Here is a 23,228-nt window from a genome sequence, read left to right on the forward strand (position 1 = left end):
TCGCTGATTTGATACACTCTGAAGCTTCATGCAAGTTTTTGGAAATCGGTATCACTATATAAGTCGTTATTTAGTTTTTTTGGCGCACAAAAAATATGATCGTCGCTTTATAATATTAATATTGAACCACTTTACTCACATGGACTGATTTAAATATGTTTTTAGTACATTAATGGATCTTGAGAGTGTAAATTGCTTTGCTCTCTATGGAGGCCTCACTGAACCTTCGGATTTCAACAAAAATATCTTAATTTGTGTTGCGAAGATGAACGGAGGTCTTACGGGTGTGGAACAGCATGAGGGTGAGTAGCCTAATAAATGACATTATTTTTCCTTTTTGGGTGAACTTAACCCTTTAATACTACTATTATTATCATCATTAATATTATTGTCATCATAATTTTTAACCATTGTTATGTCTGTTATACATATCTAGATGTTCCTTTGTTTGTATACTTCCACCCCCACACCTACACAGTTACACATACTCCTCAAAACATCTCAAAACATTAGATTCATCCTCGCTGAGTAGCTGTGCTGATACACAACCCACGTAAAGATAATAATTCTGCAATTGCAGGTTTCAAACAGAGATGGTGACAAAGAGGCAAAACTTAAATGAATCTCGTTACAGATAAAATACTGGAAACTTGTGTTTACAAAAACTAAGCCATATCGCAATATCAATTTTATTTTGATTGCAGCCTTATTTAAATTTTACATTTGATGATTTAATTATTATATTTTGATCAACTCACGAACCCCCGTTTGGGAAAACCTTATGTAATGTATAAATATTGCATTAGGTATACGTGTCAGGCAATGTGGATGTAATAAAGCTATTTAAGTGGTTCAGTGTGTTCAGCTGAGTTCCAACAACAGCAACCTGAGAGCTTTGCATTTGTCTGATGCATTTTATTACCACTGTAAACAAAACAAAAAAAGACCCCAAAAAAACTCAATATGAAATTTCAGTTTGGAATGTTTGGAAGAAAAAACAATTCTAAACAATAATACCCACATCACAATTTTCTTGTTTCAGAAAAAAACTCTAGTATTTGCATTGGTCAACACACTTTCATCTGTTAGTTTCAATTGGTATTTGTGAACATTATTGTATGGTTGGGAATGTTCCTATAAAATGTTACTTTCAGTGTTAAACAGCTGCCAGACACCATGAGCGAATAGCAACGTCCTGCCAAGATCTATACATTCTGTTGTTCGGCTGCCAAAGGTTGGACACAATGTTTTCATTGTGGTAACATGATTAGTTATCAGTGTGTCTTCAGGTTCCCATGTAATGAGTGGACCTTCTACAATAGTTACGAAAGCATGCAGGAATGTCTGGATATAATTTGAGTGTTTGAACAGTCAAAGAGTCTCCACGCGGTTACACTCTAACCATTTTTTGAGGTCATAAATGACTGTATGAATAAAGTATCATTTGTGATGATAGTGTTTCTCCCAGCTGATCCTAAACTTTCTCTCACAGTCTTCAAGGTTCTGCACTCTTTCCTTGCGGCCTTGTCTGACCCCGACGCTTCTGGTATGGATACACCAGGGATTGAGTTTTACAGATGGCTTGTTTGATATAAAAACAGGAAATGTTTCTATATTTTGGTCCTACAGAACCATGGCAACATGCACTTTAATGACCATCAGTCATGTGTAAAACAATGGTGAAGATTAATAGGGCCTGTTTATTTACCATCAATCACACCACATTTGCCTCCGAATGGTCTGTGTTGTTCTGGCAGTGTAATGTTACTCACATTTAACATAAATGAAGCGTTAGTTTACTAATCGAATGAACTGATTTGATCAACTTTTTATTGAAGGAAAGAGAGGCGTGATGCTACAAACGCCCATAAAGGGATTGTTAGGATGTGGTTTGTTTGATGGGAATTCATATACAATTTATGCAGAAACAGAAATCCTGACAACATGACAGCATGCATTAATCCTAATGTAAATTTATTCTCAAAAGTCAATATGAAGAAATTAATACTTTTATTCAGCAAGGACCCATTAAATTGACCATTAAACATTTATAATGTTACAAAAGAATAAAATAAATATGTTCTTTTAACATTCTATTCATCAAAGAATCCAGGAAACTTAAAAGTACAGAGCAGTGTTGCCAATTTTGCGACAAAAAAAGTGACTAGCGACAAATCTGAACTGCTCGTCAACATGTCAGTCACTATATCATACTTGTTCTGTTGTCTGACAGAAACTATGTAAATGAGCTCTATAAACAGCTCTATTGGACATTCAGCTTATACTGTGTTGAAATATAGTATGTGAACACTAATTAGGAGAGAGAACAACTGCAAAGTGCAGACAGTTGGCGCATTATGTTATCTAGCGACATTTCACAACACAGGCATTAGCTACTTTCCATTGAAAATAGTTGGCAACATGGGTACAGAAGCACTTGAGCTGAGGTCAGATGAGATCTCAGCTCCATTATTTTTCTTTTGTAAAAGCTCTTTGCTTTTCATTGGCAGTCTCAAGAGGAAAGTCCACATGGAGCCGATTCTTGGAAACCCTGTCATTTCTTTTTTTGTCCTCCATTTGTTGTCCTCAATAGCATATTCCACTGTCGCCCTGCGGTTCACCGTGAACACAGAGTCACCTCGCACTACTGCGGTAAACAAAGCCCCCTTGCTGTTCTCGTACTGCCCGGGCATGGCCGTCCACTGACCTGAGGTCAGATTGTAACAGTCCATCATGCATTTCAAAAAATCATCCGATGGCCCGTTCCTCATGACGTACAAATTGTCCCTGTGGGCTACCATGCAATGACCGTAACTTTGATGCCGAACAAGTGTTGTGATTAACATCCATTCATCCTTGTTCGCTATGTACTCATAAATCTCTGTAGCGTCTTTAGGTCTCCAGAGGCATATGAACAATCTTCTCATGGCTTTGGCACAAGTGACGGCGGATGCAGGTCTTGGGAGATGGGCAGCAACGCTCCAGGTGTCCGAGGAGACTTTGTACTTCTCTACAGAGGACATTACAGTCTTTTCATACTCTCCGCCAATGACAAAAAGGTCGCCCACATGGCCAACAAGGGTGCAGTTGTAGCGAAGTTGCTGAGGGCTAGAAAATGTGCTCCAAGTGTCTGTAGACACATCATAGCAGAAACCAGTATTCACAACTTTATTGGTAATATCATAGACTCCTCCAACAATGTAGAGCTTGTTGTCTAAAACCGTAACTCCTGCCATGGTGGTGCTGGCGTTGAGAGGCAAGTGGGTGAGAACCTTCCAGTCTTTCTCGTCCTCATCAAGGTAACAAACAGTCCTCATGAAATCCTGCAACAGCTTGATGGTTGGCGAATGACTTCCCACCATGATGTACGTGCTAGGAACAAGAGACTCTATGTATTCAATCAAATCTTCTGGCAAGCACTTCACATCTTCTTTGAGGTCTTGATAAATGTCTCGAATGAACAAAGATGCACCCCTGAGGAGCTTCAATGACCCAAAGGTCGCCGCTGTGTGATACATAAGAAGGCAGTTGTCTGAATTGATAATGTTTATGAGGTGCTCAGTTAGAAGCTCTATGTGAAGGAACGCAGTACATTCGATGGCGTCAACGATTTCGTCACTGTTCAGCATGGGACTTTCGCCATGCATCACACGGAGGGCGACCAGGAATCCACGAGCGCTCGGCACCTGAAGACAAACCTCATCCTCCTGGCATTCCTTCATGCCAGACTGGAAAAGTGCTCGAAAGTATTCACAATGCTCCTCCAGGAGGCTTCTGTCCACCGTAAAAACACTTGAATCGCCAAATTTCACTGTCACTGTTTTTTTCATGAAACCCATCGTCTGGTAAACCTCCTTCCTCACGTCCATCTCTGAGCCAGCACATCTGCTTGTCTCCATCAGATTACCTCCTGTCATTTTCATCTGAACTCCAGAGAAATGCCCACACAGTCAAACCTGCCGTTGAAGACATTCACAGAACCACTGACTATCCATGATGTGTTCTAAAGTGACAGTGTTGACTTGAGTGTGCAGCATTTGTATTACTAGCAACTACGAGAATAGAATCAGCTATACATAGAAGTGAAAAGTGCGTTAGCATTATACCGCTAGGAAAGCAATGGCAGATAGCCATCGCCGTAGAGGGCAGCCGTCATCATGGTTATTTATTACCTTTTGTTCTTGGCAGGCATTAAAAGCAGGCTGAAAATTTCATCTTCTCTCTTTGATGAACAGGTGAACTGCCCAAAGCTGTAACAATGGTATGCCTGTAAGGGTCACCCTTTGTTGTGGGTCAGCATTCCAGGTGAACATGTGACTGCTTAAAATAAAATCTGGAAAAAATAAGACATGATATATTGCAACCAAGTTTTCGTACTGGGGATGCCTATTTCAAAATCATAGTTGATTAGCTTGCACATAATGGACAAGTTTAATTCCTTTGACTCCAAATACTCTTTGAGTTATATTCTTTATATTCTATTCTCTGAAGTCAAAATAACATAGATTACCCTCCCGGGACCCAAGAATAGACTTTTGTCCTCTGTAGTGGACATTATATTTTAGTGAATTTTTCTCTTCATACATGTCACAGTTTTAATTTATTCTGGATGTCCTGTAAAGAGCACATTTGGGGCTTTGCAGAAATACCAAATGTTTGGAGGTTTCACGAGGACAACAACTTCTTCTTGGTCTTTAAAAATGTCTGACATTAACGTTTAGCACTCTTACGGAAATATGATATTTTGTAATTATATGTAGCCTAACTATTAAATATGATTAATTTTCAAATTGTTTGTTATAAATTAAAATCTCAGGAAAATGTTATGGGGTTTCTAATCAAAATATGACTTTCTGTTACAGAACAGGGCATTGATTTCATAAATGTCCACTGTAGTGGACACCAGGACTTCTTGAATCATCAATCATCATCAGGCATTTTGGAGACACAAGTGAATAGGGAAACAAACATATTAATATTAATATTCCTATGAAATATGAGATATTTTTATGAAAATGTTGCAAATCATTACTCCCATTATTTCACTTCTATTTTTATTACATGTTGCACCAAGAACACATATATGCAAATTTTAGATTGAATGGGAAAATCCAATTATGGCCATTTTACCAACATATTGTATGAAGTAAAAATCCATATCAATGCATTATGTTATATCTTTCATAACATAGTTCATCAACTTTAAAGTTTGTTTAAAAAAATCCTTTGTAAAGTAATATCTAGCTTCCGCCAGACCGTCTTCAGTACACAAACGCATCGATTCGCTTCAGAAGACCTTTATTAACCCCCCCGGAGCCTTATGTATTACTTTTATAATGAATGGATGCACTTTTTTTGAGCTTCAAACTCGTGAGCCCCATTCACTGCCATCAGCTTGGAAGCGTTGCCTACGGATATTTATTAATATAACTGATTGTGTTCATCAGAAAGAAGAAAGTCATAACTAGGATGACTTGAGGGTGAGTAAATCATGAGGTAATTTTCATTTTAAAGTGAAGTAATCCAGGAACAATGATAATTCCTATTTATTATTTGAAGAGTTTTGCTAAAGGTTAAAACTCAACAGAACCGTAAGAAACAGTGGTGGCGTCAAACATTATTGGTTGTCGCGTCTCGCGTGTCTCGTGACCGATCATGACGCAAATTGCGAAACGCGTTTGAACGTTGTCAGTTGAACGCAAACAATTATTATTATTTTTTATATTGAAGGGGCTATATGCGTTTTTCTGAAATTTAAACTCGCGACTGACACCTGTGGCCAAAAAAAACAGAACTGCTCTCATTTTCTGCTCGCTCTCGCAGCGGTGGTGACGTCACATCCGCAGACAGCGCGGGAAAAGACGACCCGCCAGAAAATAGGAAAAATAGGAGGCTTATAGGTGCACCCACTGTGAGCGGACAAGGTGTCAGTATGCTCATCAGGAGATGTTTGAGTCATAAATGGTCAAATAAAAAGGCTATTGTTACGTTTATTTTGGGGAAAAAGTTGCATAGGCCTATAGCCCCTTTAATTAAGGACTTACATTCGGGTCTTTCATTACATTTTTAAAATATTAAACGGTACCGTTTATTTGAGCAACCACAAAATTAATGAGGCCGTCCATTTCCAGGTGAAACACAGCAACAGTAACGAGCACTTCTGGTCCATTTATGACAATTTTTTGCCTAAAAGTTTGACATGACATAAATACTGTTATTATATATTACTTCGTTTTAGATTAAAACATCACAAATAAGCGTTTTATAAATACTGTTATTATTATTTAACTTCGTTTTAGATTCAAACATCACACGCGTTATTTGTTTAAAACGTCTTTAAGTCGTTGCTAAAGGTAGTAACGTCGAATATCAAAAAACGTTTTCCCTGAAAAATTAATTGAGTAATGGCACACTGTTAAAAGGAGGGGCATTTTAAACGAATTTTAAAGTTGTATGAGTGTGAGCTATGAAGATTATTTTTATGTGGGAGGCGGATTCACTGGATAGATTCAGTCATGCTCCAGCCCACCGAACTCAAAATATTCCTGCATTTCACTGTTTATTCCCCTCTCGCAACATCCTCTCCGACTGGAAGAGACTCCCAAAGCACAGAGAAAATAAAAATAGAAAGTTTTTCTACGTGCATCTGTGGTTGTGGACATGTCGTTTATACTGAAGTTTAAAGCGACCCAGCTGTTTTGCAGAGAGCGCTGGTGAGAAATCAGGCGGCAGCATCATCCAGGTAAAGAGCAAACACACTTGTACTGTGTGCCTAATATGGACTGTGTGATTCGGATACTCTTCCTCATGTGTCCATTCTTCTGTCTTATCACGTCTTCAGGATGTCTCTGATGTTTGGGAAAGCAAGAACTTGCAACATTGTCACAGTTCCTGAGCATGAGCCCTCGGAGTGTAACATAGTGATTTTGGGAGCTATGGGATCTGGAAAGTCAGGTATGATTACCACACATTGAAGGAGAATAGTTAATGCACACTGAAATTGACATGACACTTTGTTCATGGTAGATTTGTTTGCAAAAATAAGGATGTGGATTTGTATTTCTCTATACATTTTCTGTTACATTTTCCATCGTCATGTTGGGATGCTCCTGTTATGTAATTGAAAATATTTCTGAACTTAGACTTACAGGAAGTTTGTCTGTCCCCCTGCAGCACTTACTGTGAAATTCCTCACGAAGCGCTTCATCAGTGAATATGACCCAAACCTTGGTGAGTTTCCCAGCTTTTACTGCAATAATTACTGGAGCATTATTGGAATTAGTTCCACACAGATATAACCAATAGGAACCCATATGTGTGACTTTAAAACTTAAAAGGGTTTTACTTAGAGACATAAAAGTCCTTGTAAAGCTTCATTCTCATTTTTTTTTTCTTTGGAAGAAGATGAAAAGTGGAGGCTTATACTGACAGCTTTTACGGTACTAAATGACAAGTTTTAGTACTCCACATTTTAAGACTTGCAGGCTTTGCCAAACCACTTTAAGACTTTGTCCAGCACACATTTTTGTTTTTTCAAATTTCTATCACATTTTCATCTTGTTCTAATGTAAGTCTTTCATGAAATCATTAAAACTGCTGTCTGTAACTTTTTTTGTGTTCAAGATTTTCAAAGACTATATAATGAGGATTTACAACATGAACTGTGTTTTTGTCTTACCCTGAATCATTATGGTACACTTATAATAAGTGTCTATATTGGGACTATTTCAGACTGGTCTGGTAGGAACCGCTGCGGAGGAGCACAGTCCCTGCGTGACTCGCCATAGACATAAACAGAGAGAAGTAGCTCCGGCTGCAAAGTTCTTCCGCAAGACGCATGCAGTTCTGTTTATTGACCGCTAGAGCGCAAAAAGTTACGGACTGCAGCTTTAAATAATAAAATAATGTATAAAACGCACATGGATGTCAGGACTGAAGAACTGGATGAAAAGACAAAACACACTATGCAGCTGTCATGTAACCTGAGCTGGTGCGATGCCAGTAATAATGTTTAATTTCTTCTCTTTTTTTTATTCTTCTTTTACGTTTTAAATTTTCAGAAGATACTTACTCTTCTGAAGAAGTTGTGGACCAGCAGCCAGTTCTAGTCAAAGTGATGGACACGGCTGATCAGGTAATGTCCATTTGTCTCTTTTAAGAATTTTTGCTTTATTGACCCCTGATATTTGCATCAGATCTCCTCATAATGCTTCATATTCTACTTTCATGTAATGGAAGATTGTTGCATAACCTTGGCAGCTTGACAGTATACAAACAAATCTGTCTTTATTTAAATCAGGATGGACCAGTCAACTGTGAGCGCTATTTAGGCTGGGCCAATGCCTTCATCATTGTCTACAGCATTGACAACCGGAATAGCTTTGAGGCCTGCCAGCAGTACATAGAGACTGTGACCCTTTCCTCAAAAGGCCTGCAGCCAGAAGCTCCTGTCATTCTTCTCGGCAACAAAGTGGACATGGAGAGATACAGGTTAATTAAACATCCTTCCTGTTAATTTTTTTTCAAACTTTTATAACATACAAGCTGTGTTGGATATCACCTCCTATTCCCTCATTAAATATTCCTCCACTAATAGTCCACTTAAAGGAGTGAAGGAAAACGAGAGTGAATTCGGACACTGACTGTGCCAGAAGGGCTGCCGCTTTTGTTTGTGCTTGCTGTTTAATAATCATTTAACGGCACAGAGAAAGTATATATCAGAATGATTTTATCCAGCTGACGAACAAAAAAAACTTTGAATCAGAACGAACTTGAGCAAGTGACAGATAAGCACATGCTTAGAATAAACAGAACAATATCGTCTGCTGGTGTGGATGCTAATATAGATGTCTTTATAGTTATCGGTCTTGGTGTGAACGGGCCTTAAATCAGTTGTACACTTGCTATTGCGGTGCATTGTGGGATTTAAAGGGGTCATGAACTGGCTTTTTATTTTTATTTTATACTGTTGTCTGAGGTCAACTTATGACGTTCACGTGGTTTTTACATTCAAAAAAACATCATAATAAATAATATATAGGCTATAGGCTATTTTCTGCCTTGGTTTTGAGGCTCTCTGAAGAAACACTTGGTTTCTATGGGCGTACCGCACTGAAGACTTGGAAGTAAACACCCACGGCTAGGATTGTATAAGATTTGCATATTTAATGAGCTTCAGCTCCCCTCAGTACATGTGGGAATTTTTTGAAAGCGTCTGGGGAATCGCTCACAGGACTCGCAAAATATCTTTATCAAACAAACACAATGATTCATCTCTCATCCACCCACGATTGATTGGAATGTTATTTTTTTATTACTTGGCCGGCCCGATCAGTGAATATAACCGCGACCCGTACACACACACGTGCGTGCAAGAAAGGAATGTTATTTCATTATTTAAGATAACCCGTTGGCAGGCCGGGTGATATGTTTTGGTAGTCCGTCTGAAAAACACATAGTCCCGGGACGTTGGGCTTTGCGAGTCCTGGCCCGTTACAAGTCCGAGTCTGATCACGAATGATCCAGTAACCCCTTAAATAGAGGATTCTCCAGCCTGACAGCGTGCTAAGGTATGTAATCAATAGATATCAAACGATCTGTAACAATGCAATACTAACACAAATAAAAAAACATGTTTTACTCACATAAGTGTGTTGCACCGTTCCTGTCGGATCCAATATAAAAGGCACAGCATAGTATATTTTAATCTCAATATGTCTACAAATCCAGTCTCGACCTGTATCTTGTTTACAATCGATTCCGTGGGGAACTGAAGCGAACAAACACGCAATGTCTTACGCACCTGAGCTGGAACCGGCATGTTTATTGCTCGGTAGCGCGACCCGTTTAGCTCCACGAGTCGGTGGGCGGGCTTGAGGCGGCGCTTCTGCATTCTGTGACGTCAATGGTCGACATATTCTGAGATCTCTCGTTTTCTGGGCCTGGTGTCAATAAAAGCTTTTCTTTGACTAACAAGGACATTTTCAGCTCTGAAACTTACAGGATATTCTTATATTACGATTAACTTTTATATATCAAAGGCTCAAAGGAAAATGTATTTCTCTATTCATCACCCTTTTAATGAGTGCACTCGATTATGATTTTCCACTATGGTTTTGGACACTACTGCAAATGGCTGACCCCTTAAATGGTGCCTTATTTAAGGGTATAGGGGGCGATTTCAGACACAGCCACAATGATTTGTCTTATAGGGGACTACTATGCAATTTTTATGTCTTGATTTTGTTTTTGGGTTCTCCTAGAATGTTTTCATGCTTGATCTTAGTTTCACACATTTTACATTGTTCTCTTCCCAATCTGTCAGTTTTTGTTCCTGTCTATATGTTTTCTTGGAAAGCGCAATGTGCTCTGATTGGTCGGCTGAAGAAGTTTGTTGTGAGTTATTGGTCAACCGCTTTGAACATGTTTCTAAAATGTCTCTTTACGATACCCACGATTTTCAGCACACAATGCAACCCAGCCAGGCCTTTGCCCCCTTTTTGCGTCTTGGGCGGGAATAATGAATATTGATGAATATGAGGAATATGAGGAATATTGTGACATGTACTCTACGTTCCCAGAAGAAAACTCAAGACTACACTGTTCGGAAACAGTGCTTACGGATGTAAAGAATTACTCCCTTTGGAGTGACTTTATGCGTTGTACTTTATAGACCTTTAAACATTGTAGACCTTTTTCATGTTCAAACAGCAACATTTACACACCAAAGAAAGTTGAAAATATAAATGGACCCCTTTAAGCACAAATCCTAAACAGCCAAATTTCCTGTGTTAGAGTGTTAGTCAAAACCACAACCAAACATAGCAAAATAGTGCATTTACATTTTTGTATGAATGTCCTTTTGTTAGTTTAACTGGAAAAACATATGACCTGTGAATAGCTAAATTACAGCAGTTATGCCATGTACTACCGAAAGTTATTTAGATTTCAATATTTCATGATCCTAAATTGTTTAAGGAAGGATTGAATTGGTCCAGGAAATGACCATTTATTGCCTTTTTATTTTCCTTTCAGTATGCAAACACAGTGCATAAAATGACCATTTAACAGCTGGACTCAATCCATTTTCAATCTATTTATGAAACTACAGATTTATGTGTGCTTCTTTGCCAGCCATGCTTTAAATAAAAGTTTTAACTGCTCATCCTCAGTTTTTTATGCTGTGCCATTCCTATTACATTAGAGTCTTTAACCCTTTCTTTAACCCTTTATTGTGCAATTTTACCTTAGGCTGCAGTTATCATATGCACTTTTTAATTTAGATTTTTCTGTTATTACTTCCTTACTTTCTACACACTACCATTCAAAAGTTTGGGGTTGGTATCATTTTATATATTTAAAAAAAATCAGCAAAAACAGTAATATTTAGAAATATTATTACAATTTAAAATAACTCTTTTCTATTTAATTTTTTTTATAACATGTCATTTATTCCTGTGAGGTAAATCTGAATTTTCAGCATCATTACTCCAGTCATCAGTGTCACATGATCCTTCAGAAATCATTCAAATATGATGATTTTTGCTGCTCAAGAAACATTTATTATTATAATTATTAACATTTTATTATGCTGCTTAATATTTTTGAGAAAACTGTGATACATTTTAATAGAAACAACAGCATTTATTTGAAATCGAAATATTTTGTAACGTTATGTCTTTGGTGTAGCTCTTCATCGATTTAAATATTCATTCCTATCCAAAAAAATAAATCATACTGACTCCACACTTTTGAAAGGTAGTAGTGTAAATGTAAACAATATCAGTCAATCTATTATTTAAATACAAAAATGTCTTATAAATTCAGTAGCATTGTTCTTTTACATGTATTTATTATATTATTAGCCAATTTTATTGACTCATTTAACTACACGAATTAGATTATTTATAATAATTTAAATAAACAGAACATCTTTAATGCATTTCTTTCCACTGTTGCACATCAGCATACCAGAAAAGGATCCTATATTATAATTCAGAATTTATTTTTGATTTTAGTGAAAGGCCCTAGACTGGGTAAACCCAGCCTGACCTGCCGGCGATTTGATTTCGCCCTACAGCTCAGTCTGGAAACCCGTGCAGTCATTTCTACTGCTTCTGTTACACTTTTGCGGTAACCAATCACAGTCTGGCTTATCCAACTGGCTCGCTATTGGAGGGTTTGACACGATGACGGATAGAGAACCAATGGGTTGTTGCGCGTTGATCACGCCTCTTGTGGTCTGATTGGTTGAAGGACTATCCAATTGCGTACTGAGTCATTTGAATTATGCTCGTTGATCACGCCTCTTGTGCAGTAGAAAATACAGAGCAGACTCCCCAGACCAATGTTCAATCTTAAATTGAGCTTGGTCTGCTGATAGCCAGACAAGAGAGGCCCATTTTACAAAAGGAAAGTGCATTTAATGGTTAAACATCGTTGCAGTAATATCTCTCTCTCTCTCTTTCTCAGACAGGTGAGCAAAGCAGATGGTGCAGCCCTGGCCTTGCGATTCGGCTGCCTGTTCTTTGAAGTTTCTGCCTGCTTGGACTTCCTGTCCGTTCAGCACATCTTTCACGAAGTCGTTCGGGAAGTGAGGCGAGAGACCGAGAGGAGTATCCGTCCGCTCTTCATCAGCGAAGACAAGTCCGCAATCAGCCTGTCCTCTGCCCCTCCCCTCACCGCCTGCTATAAAGAGCTGCCCACACCAGCCACCGCAAAGCTGGTTACCGTTAAGTCCTCGAGAGCTCAAAGCAAACGCAGAGCCCCCACGCTTACACTGCTCAAGGGCTTTAAGATCTTCTGATGTAATGCCGCCCTCTTCTGATACTTGAGAGGATCTACAAGAGGGAATGCTTGTCTCGATGTTATAGAACAGGACCTGAAGGAGAACAACGTCTCTCACATACTTGAGAATGCAGTAACATTATGAGAATGGACAATGTGCTAAATATATCAGAGCTCCAATTAATGCATTTGTTAGCATTTCTGTTATAATTTAGATTTGTTTTGCACAAATAATATACTTGTATTTTGTTGTGATAAAACCAATTCCCACTTTCCAATTTCCGAGGATTCATGTTTTTTTTACACAGCAGAACATAAAATCGAATCATGCACTGAATTCCAAAGAAAGTTTCAGGACAAAATAAGCACATTCATCTGTGTTTGTTGCTGTTAAACTGTAAAAAAAAATATGTTAATATTGATTAAACACATTATAATGACCAAGTTTATTATATTGCATCACATCAAGTGAGATAGAAGAGAATAACTTACAATGCTTCGGTATGGGCAGCATAGAAAGAAAAAATAGAAAGATGAAATTTTGTATGGTACAAAATAGTTTGTATGCCATTTTGGTTTGGAAAAATTCTGATGAATTTTCACACAAAAATATTATTATAACAAATAGTACAACTTGCTTTTTGAAATATTACTACAACACTATAAAACTTGAATATATGTGTGAATATGAATATAGACTGATTGGTTGACCCAAGGCTATAATAAGCATATATTTTGGGCTTTTGGACCAAGAGTAATACGCAAACAGTAGGACTATTTTAAAACGTAATAGCCTCAGATGAAGCTATTACTTGGGGGAAGTTTTGAGTCTCTTCAACTATGTTGTGGACGTCCTCTTCACCTTCCCCCTCCGATACCGGTTCAGGATACAAAGTAGACACATTTCCGTCCTTCCAGGTCACCACAATTTCTCCAGGCTTCATTTCATCTGAGGCTTTGCTGTTGGTTGAAGGCTCTTCCCAATCTCTCTGGCTGTTGTTTGTTGAGATGTGTTCGGATGAGATTGAAAGGGCTTTCTCCTCTTTGACCTGTGAAACCTTATCAGTGACGATGACCTGCAGACCCTCCATTTCAGGGTCCACCTCTGTGACTTTTGTGGATGCTTTGTACTTGGCTATTTGCTTCCTGTTCCTGTATGGGAGACATGGGAGTTATATTCCATCCCACTTATCTGTTGATACCAATACCCTTCCAGAAAAAAGAAAACGTATATATACTATAAAATACATAGCAGTTATAAAACTGCTGTATGTTACCTATGGTCGTAATGTTCGTTTGTACTAACCTATTGTGTTACTTGTGTATGTCACTAACCTATTAGCCATCATGCCCATGACCAACAGCACGGCGCCAATCAGAAGACCCAGAAAAGCAAATGCCAGCATGCCAAACTTCCACGATGTTGCTGTTAAACAAGAAAAGCAGGGCATTTGGACTGTGAGTATTAATGTGATACAGCCATGTCCAAGTGTGCACTTAAGCCATTTCATGGATGGGTATATTCAATTCTGTAAACATGAGAAACAAGAAGAACATTTAGTGCAAGCTTGGCACACTCACGGTCCTCTGTGCGGTAATACCACTGTAAAAACTTCATCTGTGCCTCTGTCATTCCATGTGCAGGCGGCCCTTCAGCAAAGTCAAACTCATCGGCCTCTAAATCACTGTCTCTTCTGGCTCCTGTGAGAATGAGTGAAGATATGATAGCATGAGACCATGAAGAGTTGAAGCAAGGAAGGTCAGTGGAGTTTCTTTACATGTTTTAAAACATGGCAGAAATCGCTTCTGCTCTCTTGTGATTGGGAAGCCAGACATTGTGCATTGTGACATTATTGTCATGATAATGAAGTACATTCCCACTATAATTCACATTACTGTAATGCAAAAAATATTAAATAATACAATTGCATTTTCTATTACTTAGTGAAATATATATGTGTGTGTGTGTGTGTAATAACATAATAATAATAACTATATATATACATACATACACTCACCTAAAGGATTATTAGGGACACCTGTTCAATTTCTCATTAATGCAATTATCTAATCAACCAATCACATGGCAGTTGCTTCAATGAATTTAGGGGTGTGGTCCTGGTCAAGACAATCTCCTGAACTCCAAACTGAATGTCAGAATGGGAAAGAAAGGTGATGTAAGCGTGGCATTGTTGGTGCCAGACGGGCCGGTCTGAGTATTTCACAATCTGCTCAGTTACTGGGATTTTCACGCACAACCATTTCTAGGGTTTACAAAGAATGGTGTGAAAAGGGAAAAACATCCAGTATGCGGCAGTCCTGTGGGCGAAAATGCCTTGTTGATGCTAGAGGTCAGTGGAGAATGGGCCGACTGATTCAAGCTGATAGAAGAGCAACTTTGACTGAAATAACCACTTGTTACAACCGAGGTATGCAGCAAAGCATTTGTGAAGCCACAACACGCACAACTTTGAGGCGGATGGGCAACAACAGCAGAAGACCCCACCGGGCACCACTCATCTCCACTACAAATAGGAAAAAGAGGCTACAATTTGCACGAGCTCAACAAAATTGGACAGTTGAAGACTGGAAAAATGTTGCCTGGTCTGATGAGTCTCGATTTCTGTTGAGACATTCAGATGGTAGAGTCAGAATTTGGCGTAAACAGAATGAGAACATGGATCCATCTTGCCTTGTTACCACTGTGCAGGCTGGTGGTGGTGGTGTAATGGTGTGGGGGATGTTTTCTTGGCCCACTTTAGGCCCCTTAGTGCCAATTGGGCATCGTTTAAATGCCATGGCCTACCTGAGCATTGTTTCTGACCATATCCATCCCTTTATGACCACCATGTACCCATCCTCTGATGGCTACTTCCAGCAGGATAATGCACCATGTCACAAAGCTCGAATCATTTCAAATTGGTTTCTTGAACATGACAATGAGTTCACTGAACTAAAATGGCCCCACAGTCACCAGATCTCAACCCAATAGAGCATCTTTGGGATGTGGTGGAACGGGAGCTTCGTGCCCTGGATGTGCATCCCACAAATCTCCATCAACTGCAAGATGCTATCCTATCAATATGGGCCAACATTTCTAAAGAATGCACCTTGTTGAATTAAGGCAGTTCTGAAGGCAAAAAGGGGTCAAACACAGTATACAGTACAGTATATATATATATACAGTATATATACACACACACACACCAAAAGGATTATTAGGAACACCATACTGAACTGAGTATGGTGTTCCTAATAATCCTTTTGGTGTGTGTGTGTGTGTGTATATATATATATATTACAAAATTATATATATATATATATATATATATATTATATATTATTATATATATATATTTTATTTATTTTAATTTAGGGTGAAATATATTTAGTATTGTACTCAGTAGATTAGGGATAATTACTATACCATTTAAACGTTTTAAATAAATCAATACTTTTATTCAGCAAGTATACATTAATCAAAAGTGACAGTAAAGACATTTTTACTATGACAAAATATTTCTAAATAGATTCTGTTCCTTTGAACCTTCTATTAATCAAAGAATACTGAAAAATATTGTTTCCACAAAAATATTAAGCAGCACAACATTTTAAGACATTAAAATAGAAAACTCTTATTCAATATGACTGTTATTATTGTATTTTTGATATAAAAAAATGCAGATTTGGGAGTGAATGTCAACCGAGATAAAATGAACGTGGCAATGAATGTAAACACATAATTCAAATAAAGAATCAAATTATTCAGATGTTTTTTTCGAGCTTCTACTCACTCAGTTTGTTCTGGCAGATATCAGCCGCATCCAGAGATTTCCAGATGTTGTGTTCACCACTGTTGAGTCTGAGTTCTCCTCTCTCTGAGCTCAATGCCAGGGCGTTTTTCAGGCTGATGAGCTGTTGAGCTTTGCACTGCCACTTGATATGTTCACCAGAATCACAACTGACAGTCTGGACTGGGTCACTGTGGATGGCTGAGAGACACCTCAGGGTGCCTTTGTTTACTAGGAACCAGTGATCGGTCCACATCCACTGCTGCAGGACTGAGTCCAGACTGCATGTCTTTAACTCAACTCCTCCTTCAGGCGAGTCTTCTAGACACAGATCTTCCTTAATGTCGTGGATCGTGAAGCTGAATGTGCCTTGAAAAAATTGACTTTTAGCACATTATAACTCTTTCATATATATTAACTGAAGCCAGATAATATATATGATTAAATCATACAAATCATCTTTTATATCTGGAAAAAAAGAGAATTAATGGGAATGATGTCTTGCACATGATAGAAAACTATAATTTAACCAGTAATATATTGTTTTTGTGAGATTATGTGGTCTGTAGTTCACCCTGAATCTCACAAAAACATGTCATGGTCACATTTCTTCCCAATATCAAAAAAGAAAAAGAAAAATTCCCCAACTATTATCTGTATAGCGCGGCGATCTCTGTTTTTAATGTCATATTTGTATATTATCATGCAAGCGGAGCGAAACAATAGCGTATAGCTCTGACAAATCCAATTAATTTCATTGAATCTGTTCATCCTAACCATTCTCTCTCTCATATAGTTTTGGAAAATCGGATTAATTCTAGTGAGTCGCTTTGTTCGGAAGGTTCTTAATGAACAGATTTACAAATTCGAGTCCCATATGGCATTTGAGGTCTGTTTAGTAGGTTAAATTTAGTTCATAATTATGTCTAATTAAATATTCTAGCAGTATTCTAGGTTTCATGTATAAGTTATAAGTCTCTCTCTCTCTCTCTCTCTCTCTCTCTCTCTCTCTCTGTCTTTCTGTGTGTGTGGCTCAGGTAAACCCCAAGTTATGGGGACAAACCCCACTAAGATGGCAATATCCAAAATCCTTGACCTTATGAGGACATTTTTTAGTCTTATAAAGCTTATAAATCATACTAAAGGATGTTTTTTGAAAATGTGAAAAAAAGTTTTCTGTGATGGGTAGGTTTAGTGTAGGGGGATATAATATACAGTTTGTACAGTATTTACAGTATTATGTGAGGGGTAGGTGCAGTGTGTTTGTGTGTGTGTGTGTGTGGGGTGGGGTGGGGGGGGGGTTACAATATACAGTTTGTACAGTATATGTCTATGGAAAGTCCCCATAAAACATGAAAACGCAACGTGTGTGTGTGTATACATAGTAGACAAAAAAAAGTGGACATTTCTGGCCTCGCCACTGCCCTGCTCAGTTGTTTACTTTAGTTAATGCATTGATTAACATGAACAGTGAGCAATGTGTTTTTTTTGTTGTTGTTTTTTTACCTTTGTTAATGTTAGTTAATAAAAAATGTTATGTTAATGTTAGTTCACAGTGCATTTACTTATCAGATACAACTGTTGAATTTAAAAATGTATTAGTAAATGTTGATATTAACATAAACTAAGATGAATAAATGCTGTAGAACTATTGTTTATTGTTGGTTCATCTTAACTAATGTAGTTAACTAATGTTAACAAATTAAACCTTATTACCAATATTTGTTCTTTCTTTCTTTCTTTCTTTCTTTCTTTCTTTCTTTCTTTCTTTCTTTCTTTCTTTCTTTCTTTCTTTCTTTCTTTCTTTCTTTCTTTCTTTCTTTCTTTCTTTCTTTCTTTCTTTCTTTCTTTCTTTCTTTCTTTCTTTTGATTTTAGAGTGGGCTGCATTTCTCAAAAGTGCTGTAAGCCTATAGACCGTTGAAATCATTGTCACCAATAGTCTCTTGGATTAAGTTTATAATGCTTTTGGAAGACGCAGCACTGGACATGTTTTCAGACAGGATTTGTAAAATTCACCCAGCAGATTTTCTGAGGTTAAGAGTGTACTATACCAGGCCATGTGAGAGAGAATGCTATCCACAGCAGCAGCATCGCTCCTGTAATACTGCTTAAACACAAGACACAATGCAGAGGTCCAAAACATGTGTTAATACTTCCAAATATATTCAAAAACAACATATCAAGTTTCGTTAGCCTTGCGTTTTCATTTCTTAGAATCCCTCCCCCACATAATATCTGAACGCAAGCTTGACTAAAGATGCCATAGAGTAATATTTTCAACTTTCCTATAACGAGAGAATGAGATATCATGCCTTGACACAAACCAGATGTCGAACCACACCTCAATGTTGATTCATTCTTTTATTTATTACTGCAAAACCCTCAAATCACATTTTCATTCCAGTTATTTTTGTTTTACCGCCTTAAAAGTTTGCAATTATAAATTAATTTTTGTAAATTATATTTTTGTGTTCTTATGCATTGTAGTTATATACATTTGTTAACATATAAATCAATTAAAAGTCATAACAATGTTAAATATGCACAATATTAACCTGTTAACTGTCACCCCCTTTTTTGAGCATAGAAATGAACATATGGTTGCAATTCATGAATGCTTTGGAATACAGACCTTGGTCTCTTTTTTAAGAAGACACTCAGATTATTGCAGCAGTAAAAGCACTTCTATTTATATTTTATGCAAAATATATATTTTACAAAATAAGTTGGCCTCTAAAACTGAGACAATCATAGCTATATGTCTAAATAAGTTGTGTTTTAAATTTGAAGTTGATATCACAAAAATGAAGACCTCTATGTCCATTTTTAAAAAGGTTTTAACAGGATGAATGTTGAGTTTGACTGCTTTCGAATTATAACTATTTAAGATGTTTACTAAATATGTAATAGGAAAACAGGGACACTGACCGTTAACAGGCTATTATTGTAACAAAAATGATGAGATGCATTAACATAGCGATTCTTATCAGCAATTCTTATCAAGACGAGAATAACCCAATGGCATACTTCAGAGAATGATCTATGCTTATTATAGGGTACATGTATAAATTCAACTCACCTGCAGTGCACAGCTTCAGAGGCAAACGTGGGACAGAACAGAAAGAATGATTACACATGTTGGAAACGCTTTACCATGGCAGAGAGTTTCCAAAGTTCAAATGGGAGGAGATTCACTCATGCAATTCCTTTCCATTTTATAGGGCAGTTTGATTTCTTTATGGACTCAGAGGGGAATGTTTCAGGTGATGATGATGAGGGAGTTAGTTTGCAGCTCATATTCTTTACATAATTAGGTGAAGCTGTGAAGTTATTGTGTGTGTATATATATATATTTAGTCTAACTTCTTTTGTACAAATCTTGGGCTGAAATAGGACATGTTTATGTACATCCAGGAAATACAGTAGAACTAGGCTATTGAGATAAATACAGGCAATAAATTAATTTGCCAAAGTCATTCTAGACACTGTTTATGATTGGTTATTTTCTGTAAGGCCGTTTTTTTTCTCAGTGTTTGTATAGCCTTGCTCCAACCTTGCCATGTTAATGTAGCAGAATACAGATGAGAGGGACACAGTCTTTGACTCTTCGGTCAAGTACCTGTCACATGTGTGTATGTTTGCTTGTGCAGACAGAGAGGTGGGTTTTATTTCTTTATAGCAAGTGCTTGGAGCCGCTCGGGGTGAATGAACGAGGTGTCACTTTCATTGTCGCAGAGGCGAAGTGATAAACGGCATTCTTTACAGCAGTATCTTTATACTGAGAATGTTTTCTTTCTAGGTCCAAAAAATCGTGATGGATTGCTCTATATATTTTTGTACCAATCCTAAAGTGATCGATCATCCAGATGATCCCGTAAAGTTAAAAAGGAATATTCCTTCCATCCAGTGGAATTTTCAAAGAATCTACTTTTATTTCCTCTTTAATCAATTATTTGTTCATTTGTGATTCTTTGACGAATTCAAGGTTCGTAGAATTTGAGACTAGGGCATGGCAGTGACCTTTGACCTTTGTTATCACATGCTTTTGTCTATTATCAAGAAGACATACAGTGGGGAGAACAAGTATTTGATACACTGGCAATTTTGGAGGTTTTCCCTCTTACAAATCATGTAGAGGTCTGTAATTTTTATCATAGGTACACTTCAACTGTGAGAGACGGAATCTAAAACAAAAATCCAGAACATCACATTGTATGGTTTTTAAGTAATTAATTTGCATTTTATTGCATGACATAAGTATTTGATACATCAGAAAAGCAGAACTTAATATTTGGTACAGAAACCTTTGTTTGCAATTACAGAGATCTTACGTTTCCTGTAGTTCTTGACCAAGTTTGCACACACTGCAGCAGGGATTTTGGCCCACTCCTCCACACAGACCTTCTCCAGATCCTCCAGGTTTCAGGGCTGTCGCTTGGCAATCCTTTTAGCTCCCTCCAAAGATTTTCTATTGGGTTCAGGTCTGAAGACTGGCTAGGCCACTCCAGGACCTTGAGATGCTTCTTACAGAGCCACTCCTTAGTTGACCTGGCTGTGTGTTTCGGGTCGTTGTCATGCTGGAAGACCCAGCCACGACCCATCTTCAATGCTCTAACTGAGGGAAGGAGGTTGTTGGCCAAGATCTCGCGATACATGGCCCCATCCATCCTCCCCTCAATGCGGTGCAGTCGTCCTGTCCCCTTTGCAGAAAAGCATCCCCAAACGCTTCACAGTTGGGATGGTGTTCTTGGGGTTGTACTCATCCTTCTTCTTCCTCCAAACACGGCGAGTGGAGTTTAGACCAAACAGCTCTATTTTTGTCTCATCAAACCACATGACCTTCTCCCATTCCTCCTCTGGATCATCCAGATGGTCATTGGCAAACTTCAGACGGGTCTGGACATGCGCTGGCTTGAGCAGGGTGACCTTGCGTGCGCTGCAGGATTTTAATCCATGACGGCATAGTGTGTTACTAATGGTTTTATTTGAGACTGTGGTCCCAGCTCTCTTCAGGTCATTGACCAGGTCCTGCCGTGTAGTTCTGGGCTGAATTCCTAGTGATCATTGATGCCCCACGAGGTGAGATCTTGCATGGTGCCCCAGATCGAGGGAGATTGACCGTCATCTTGAACTTCTTCCATTTTCTAATAATTGCACCAACAATTTTTGCCTTCTCACCAAGCTGCTTGCCTATTGTCCTGTTGCCCATCCCAGCCTTGTGCAGGTCTACAATTTTATCCCTGAAGTCCTTACACGGCTCTCTGGTCTTGGCCATTGTGGAGAGGTTGGAGTCTGTTTGATTGAGTGTGTGGACAGGTGTCTTTTATACAGGTAACGAGTTCAAACAGGTGCAGTTAATACAGGTAATGAGGGGAGAACAGGAGGGCATCTTAAAGGTCCCATGACATGAAATTTTCATTTTATGAGGTTTTTCAACATTAATATGAGTTCCCCTAGCCTGAACATTGTCCCCAAATGGCTAGAAATTTTGATCTGTGTAAATCGAGTTCTGGCTGTCTTTCTCTGCCTTTGAGAAAATGACAGCCCAGACGAGCTGATCTTGAATTTTCCTGTTATGACGTCATAACAGGAACGGTTACCTCCCTTTCCTCCGCCCAGAGATTTTGGCACGCCCATGTGAGCGCCATGTATGTTTGTCCTCGAGAGATCACAGCTTGTGAACGAGTGAATGCTGGCAGTTTCTCAGTGTTTGGATGTACAAATGAAAACAGAAGTCTTTTTTCAGTTCCTTCTGATCTGTGATCAGTGATTTCTGATGTGTAGCTAATTATTCAAGTTCACACAGAACTTTATTATTCGTGCACACGCTGCGGCTTCTCTCTCTCCCGACAGAACAGTGTTTTCATGTTTTCTATCTTGTGAGTCAGTGTTTTTGTACGTCCTCGTCGTGTCCATCTGTTCTGAAATGTGCATACAGTCGTGAGTTTCTGCTCAACATCGGCAGAGTCACATCTTTAGAGATAAACCTCACGCACACCGAGGCTCAGGCTGCACTGACCGGTCGGCCTTCAACATCACCGACCCCCAGTACTGCATCTGGCCCACAGCGGAGGCACCATTAGCGGCGCGAGATTAAGCAGAAGGGGGGTAAGCATGAGCGTATCCAGGCTAGGCTAGCCAACTGTCCCCACAATAAACTGGATTACATTCGATTACTGCTGTTGTGTCTTTGTTTGCGCTGTGTACTCAATGCGCGTCACTGACGCTTTTCATATGATAGGAAAATATCTAAAAATAATGCTATAATCAACACTTACTCGTAACTCGTTCATCTCCTGTAATGGTACATTACATGTGTTACAAAGTTGGTAATAAGGACGAAGACAGGCTCGGCGTGACTGGGACTCTCAGATACAAACAAAATAAACTCGCAATGACATCGCTCTCACAACTCAGTGGTTACAATAAATAACTTTGTTAGCAATCGCTCCGTCTCTGGTCCATTGATGTCCGGTTGTTCACATGTTTTAGTGAACCGAATCAGTTCACCAAATCGGACTGAATCTTTCTAAACGGTTCGCGTCTCGAGTCAGCGCTGATCCATCATTTACTAAAGTTACTAACTTTCTGATATGAGTGACAGTCCCTCCGACTAGAAATAAACGAATAACCTGAAGTATATGCTAGTA

At 38.4% G+C, this 23,228-nt stretch overlaps 3 protein-coding genes across 4 annotated transcripts; 1 reads left to right on the plus strand and 2 right to left on the minus strand.

The window, feature by feature from the left end:
• Positions 1–1,815: 1,815 nt before the first annotated feature.
• On the minus strand, positions 1,816–4,010 carry kbtbd13a (kelch repeat and BTB domain containing 13a). The gene has a single exon (XM_079837196.1). The coding sequence runs from the start codon at positions 3,921–3,923 to the stop codon at positions 2,394–2,396; it is 1,530 nt and encodes a 509-aa protein (XP_079693322.1). The 5' UTR covers positions 3,924–4,010; the 3' UTR covers positions 1,816–2,393.
• Positions 4,011–6,498: 2,488 nt separating this feature from the next.
• On the plus strand, positions 6,499–13,062 carry rasl12 (RAS-like, family 12). Its single transcript, XM_079842606.1, has 6 exons — positions 6,499–6,742; positions 6,842–6,954; positions 7,174–7,230; positions 8,061–8,134; positions 8,300–8,490; positions 12,472–13,062. Exons 2-6 carry the CDS (start codon positions 6,843–6,845, stop codon positions 12,803–12,805), a joined length of 768 nt encoding a protein of 255 aa, XP_079698732.1. The 5' UTR covers positions 6,499–6,742; position 6,842; the 3' UTR covers positions 12,806–13,062.
• Positions 12,958–19,769, minus strand: LOC307142065 (uncharacterized protein). Of its 2 annotated transcripts, none has more exons than XM_079842587.1 (6): positions 19,658–19,769; positions 18,630–18,682; positions 16,581–16,946; positions 14,368–14,487; positions 14,122–14,212; positions 12,958–13,938 (listed from the first exon to the last, which is right to left on the minus strand). In XM_079842587.1, exons 2-6 carry the CDS (start codon positions 18,667–18,669, stop codon positions 13,566–13,568), a joined length of 990 nt encoding a protein of 329 aa, XP_079698713.1. In that variant the 5' UTR covers positions 18,670–18,682; positions 19,658–19,769; the 3' UTR covers positions 12,958–13,565. The 2 variants fall into 2 exon arrangements, with proteins under 2 accessions (XP_079698713.1, XP_079698714.1); XM_079842588.1 differs by having other exon boundaries at positions 13,069–13,938; positions 18,630–18,685; positions 19,658–19,734.
• Positions 19,770–23,228: the final 3,459 nt, after the last annotated feature.

The sequence above is a fragment of the Gobio gobio genome (assembly GCF_949357685.1).
Source record: "Gobio gobio genome assembly, chromosome: 2".
In the NCBI taxonomy this organism is placed as follows: Eukaryota; Metazoa; Chordata; class Actinopteri; order Cypriniformes; family Gobionidae; genus Gobio; species Gobio gobio.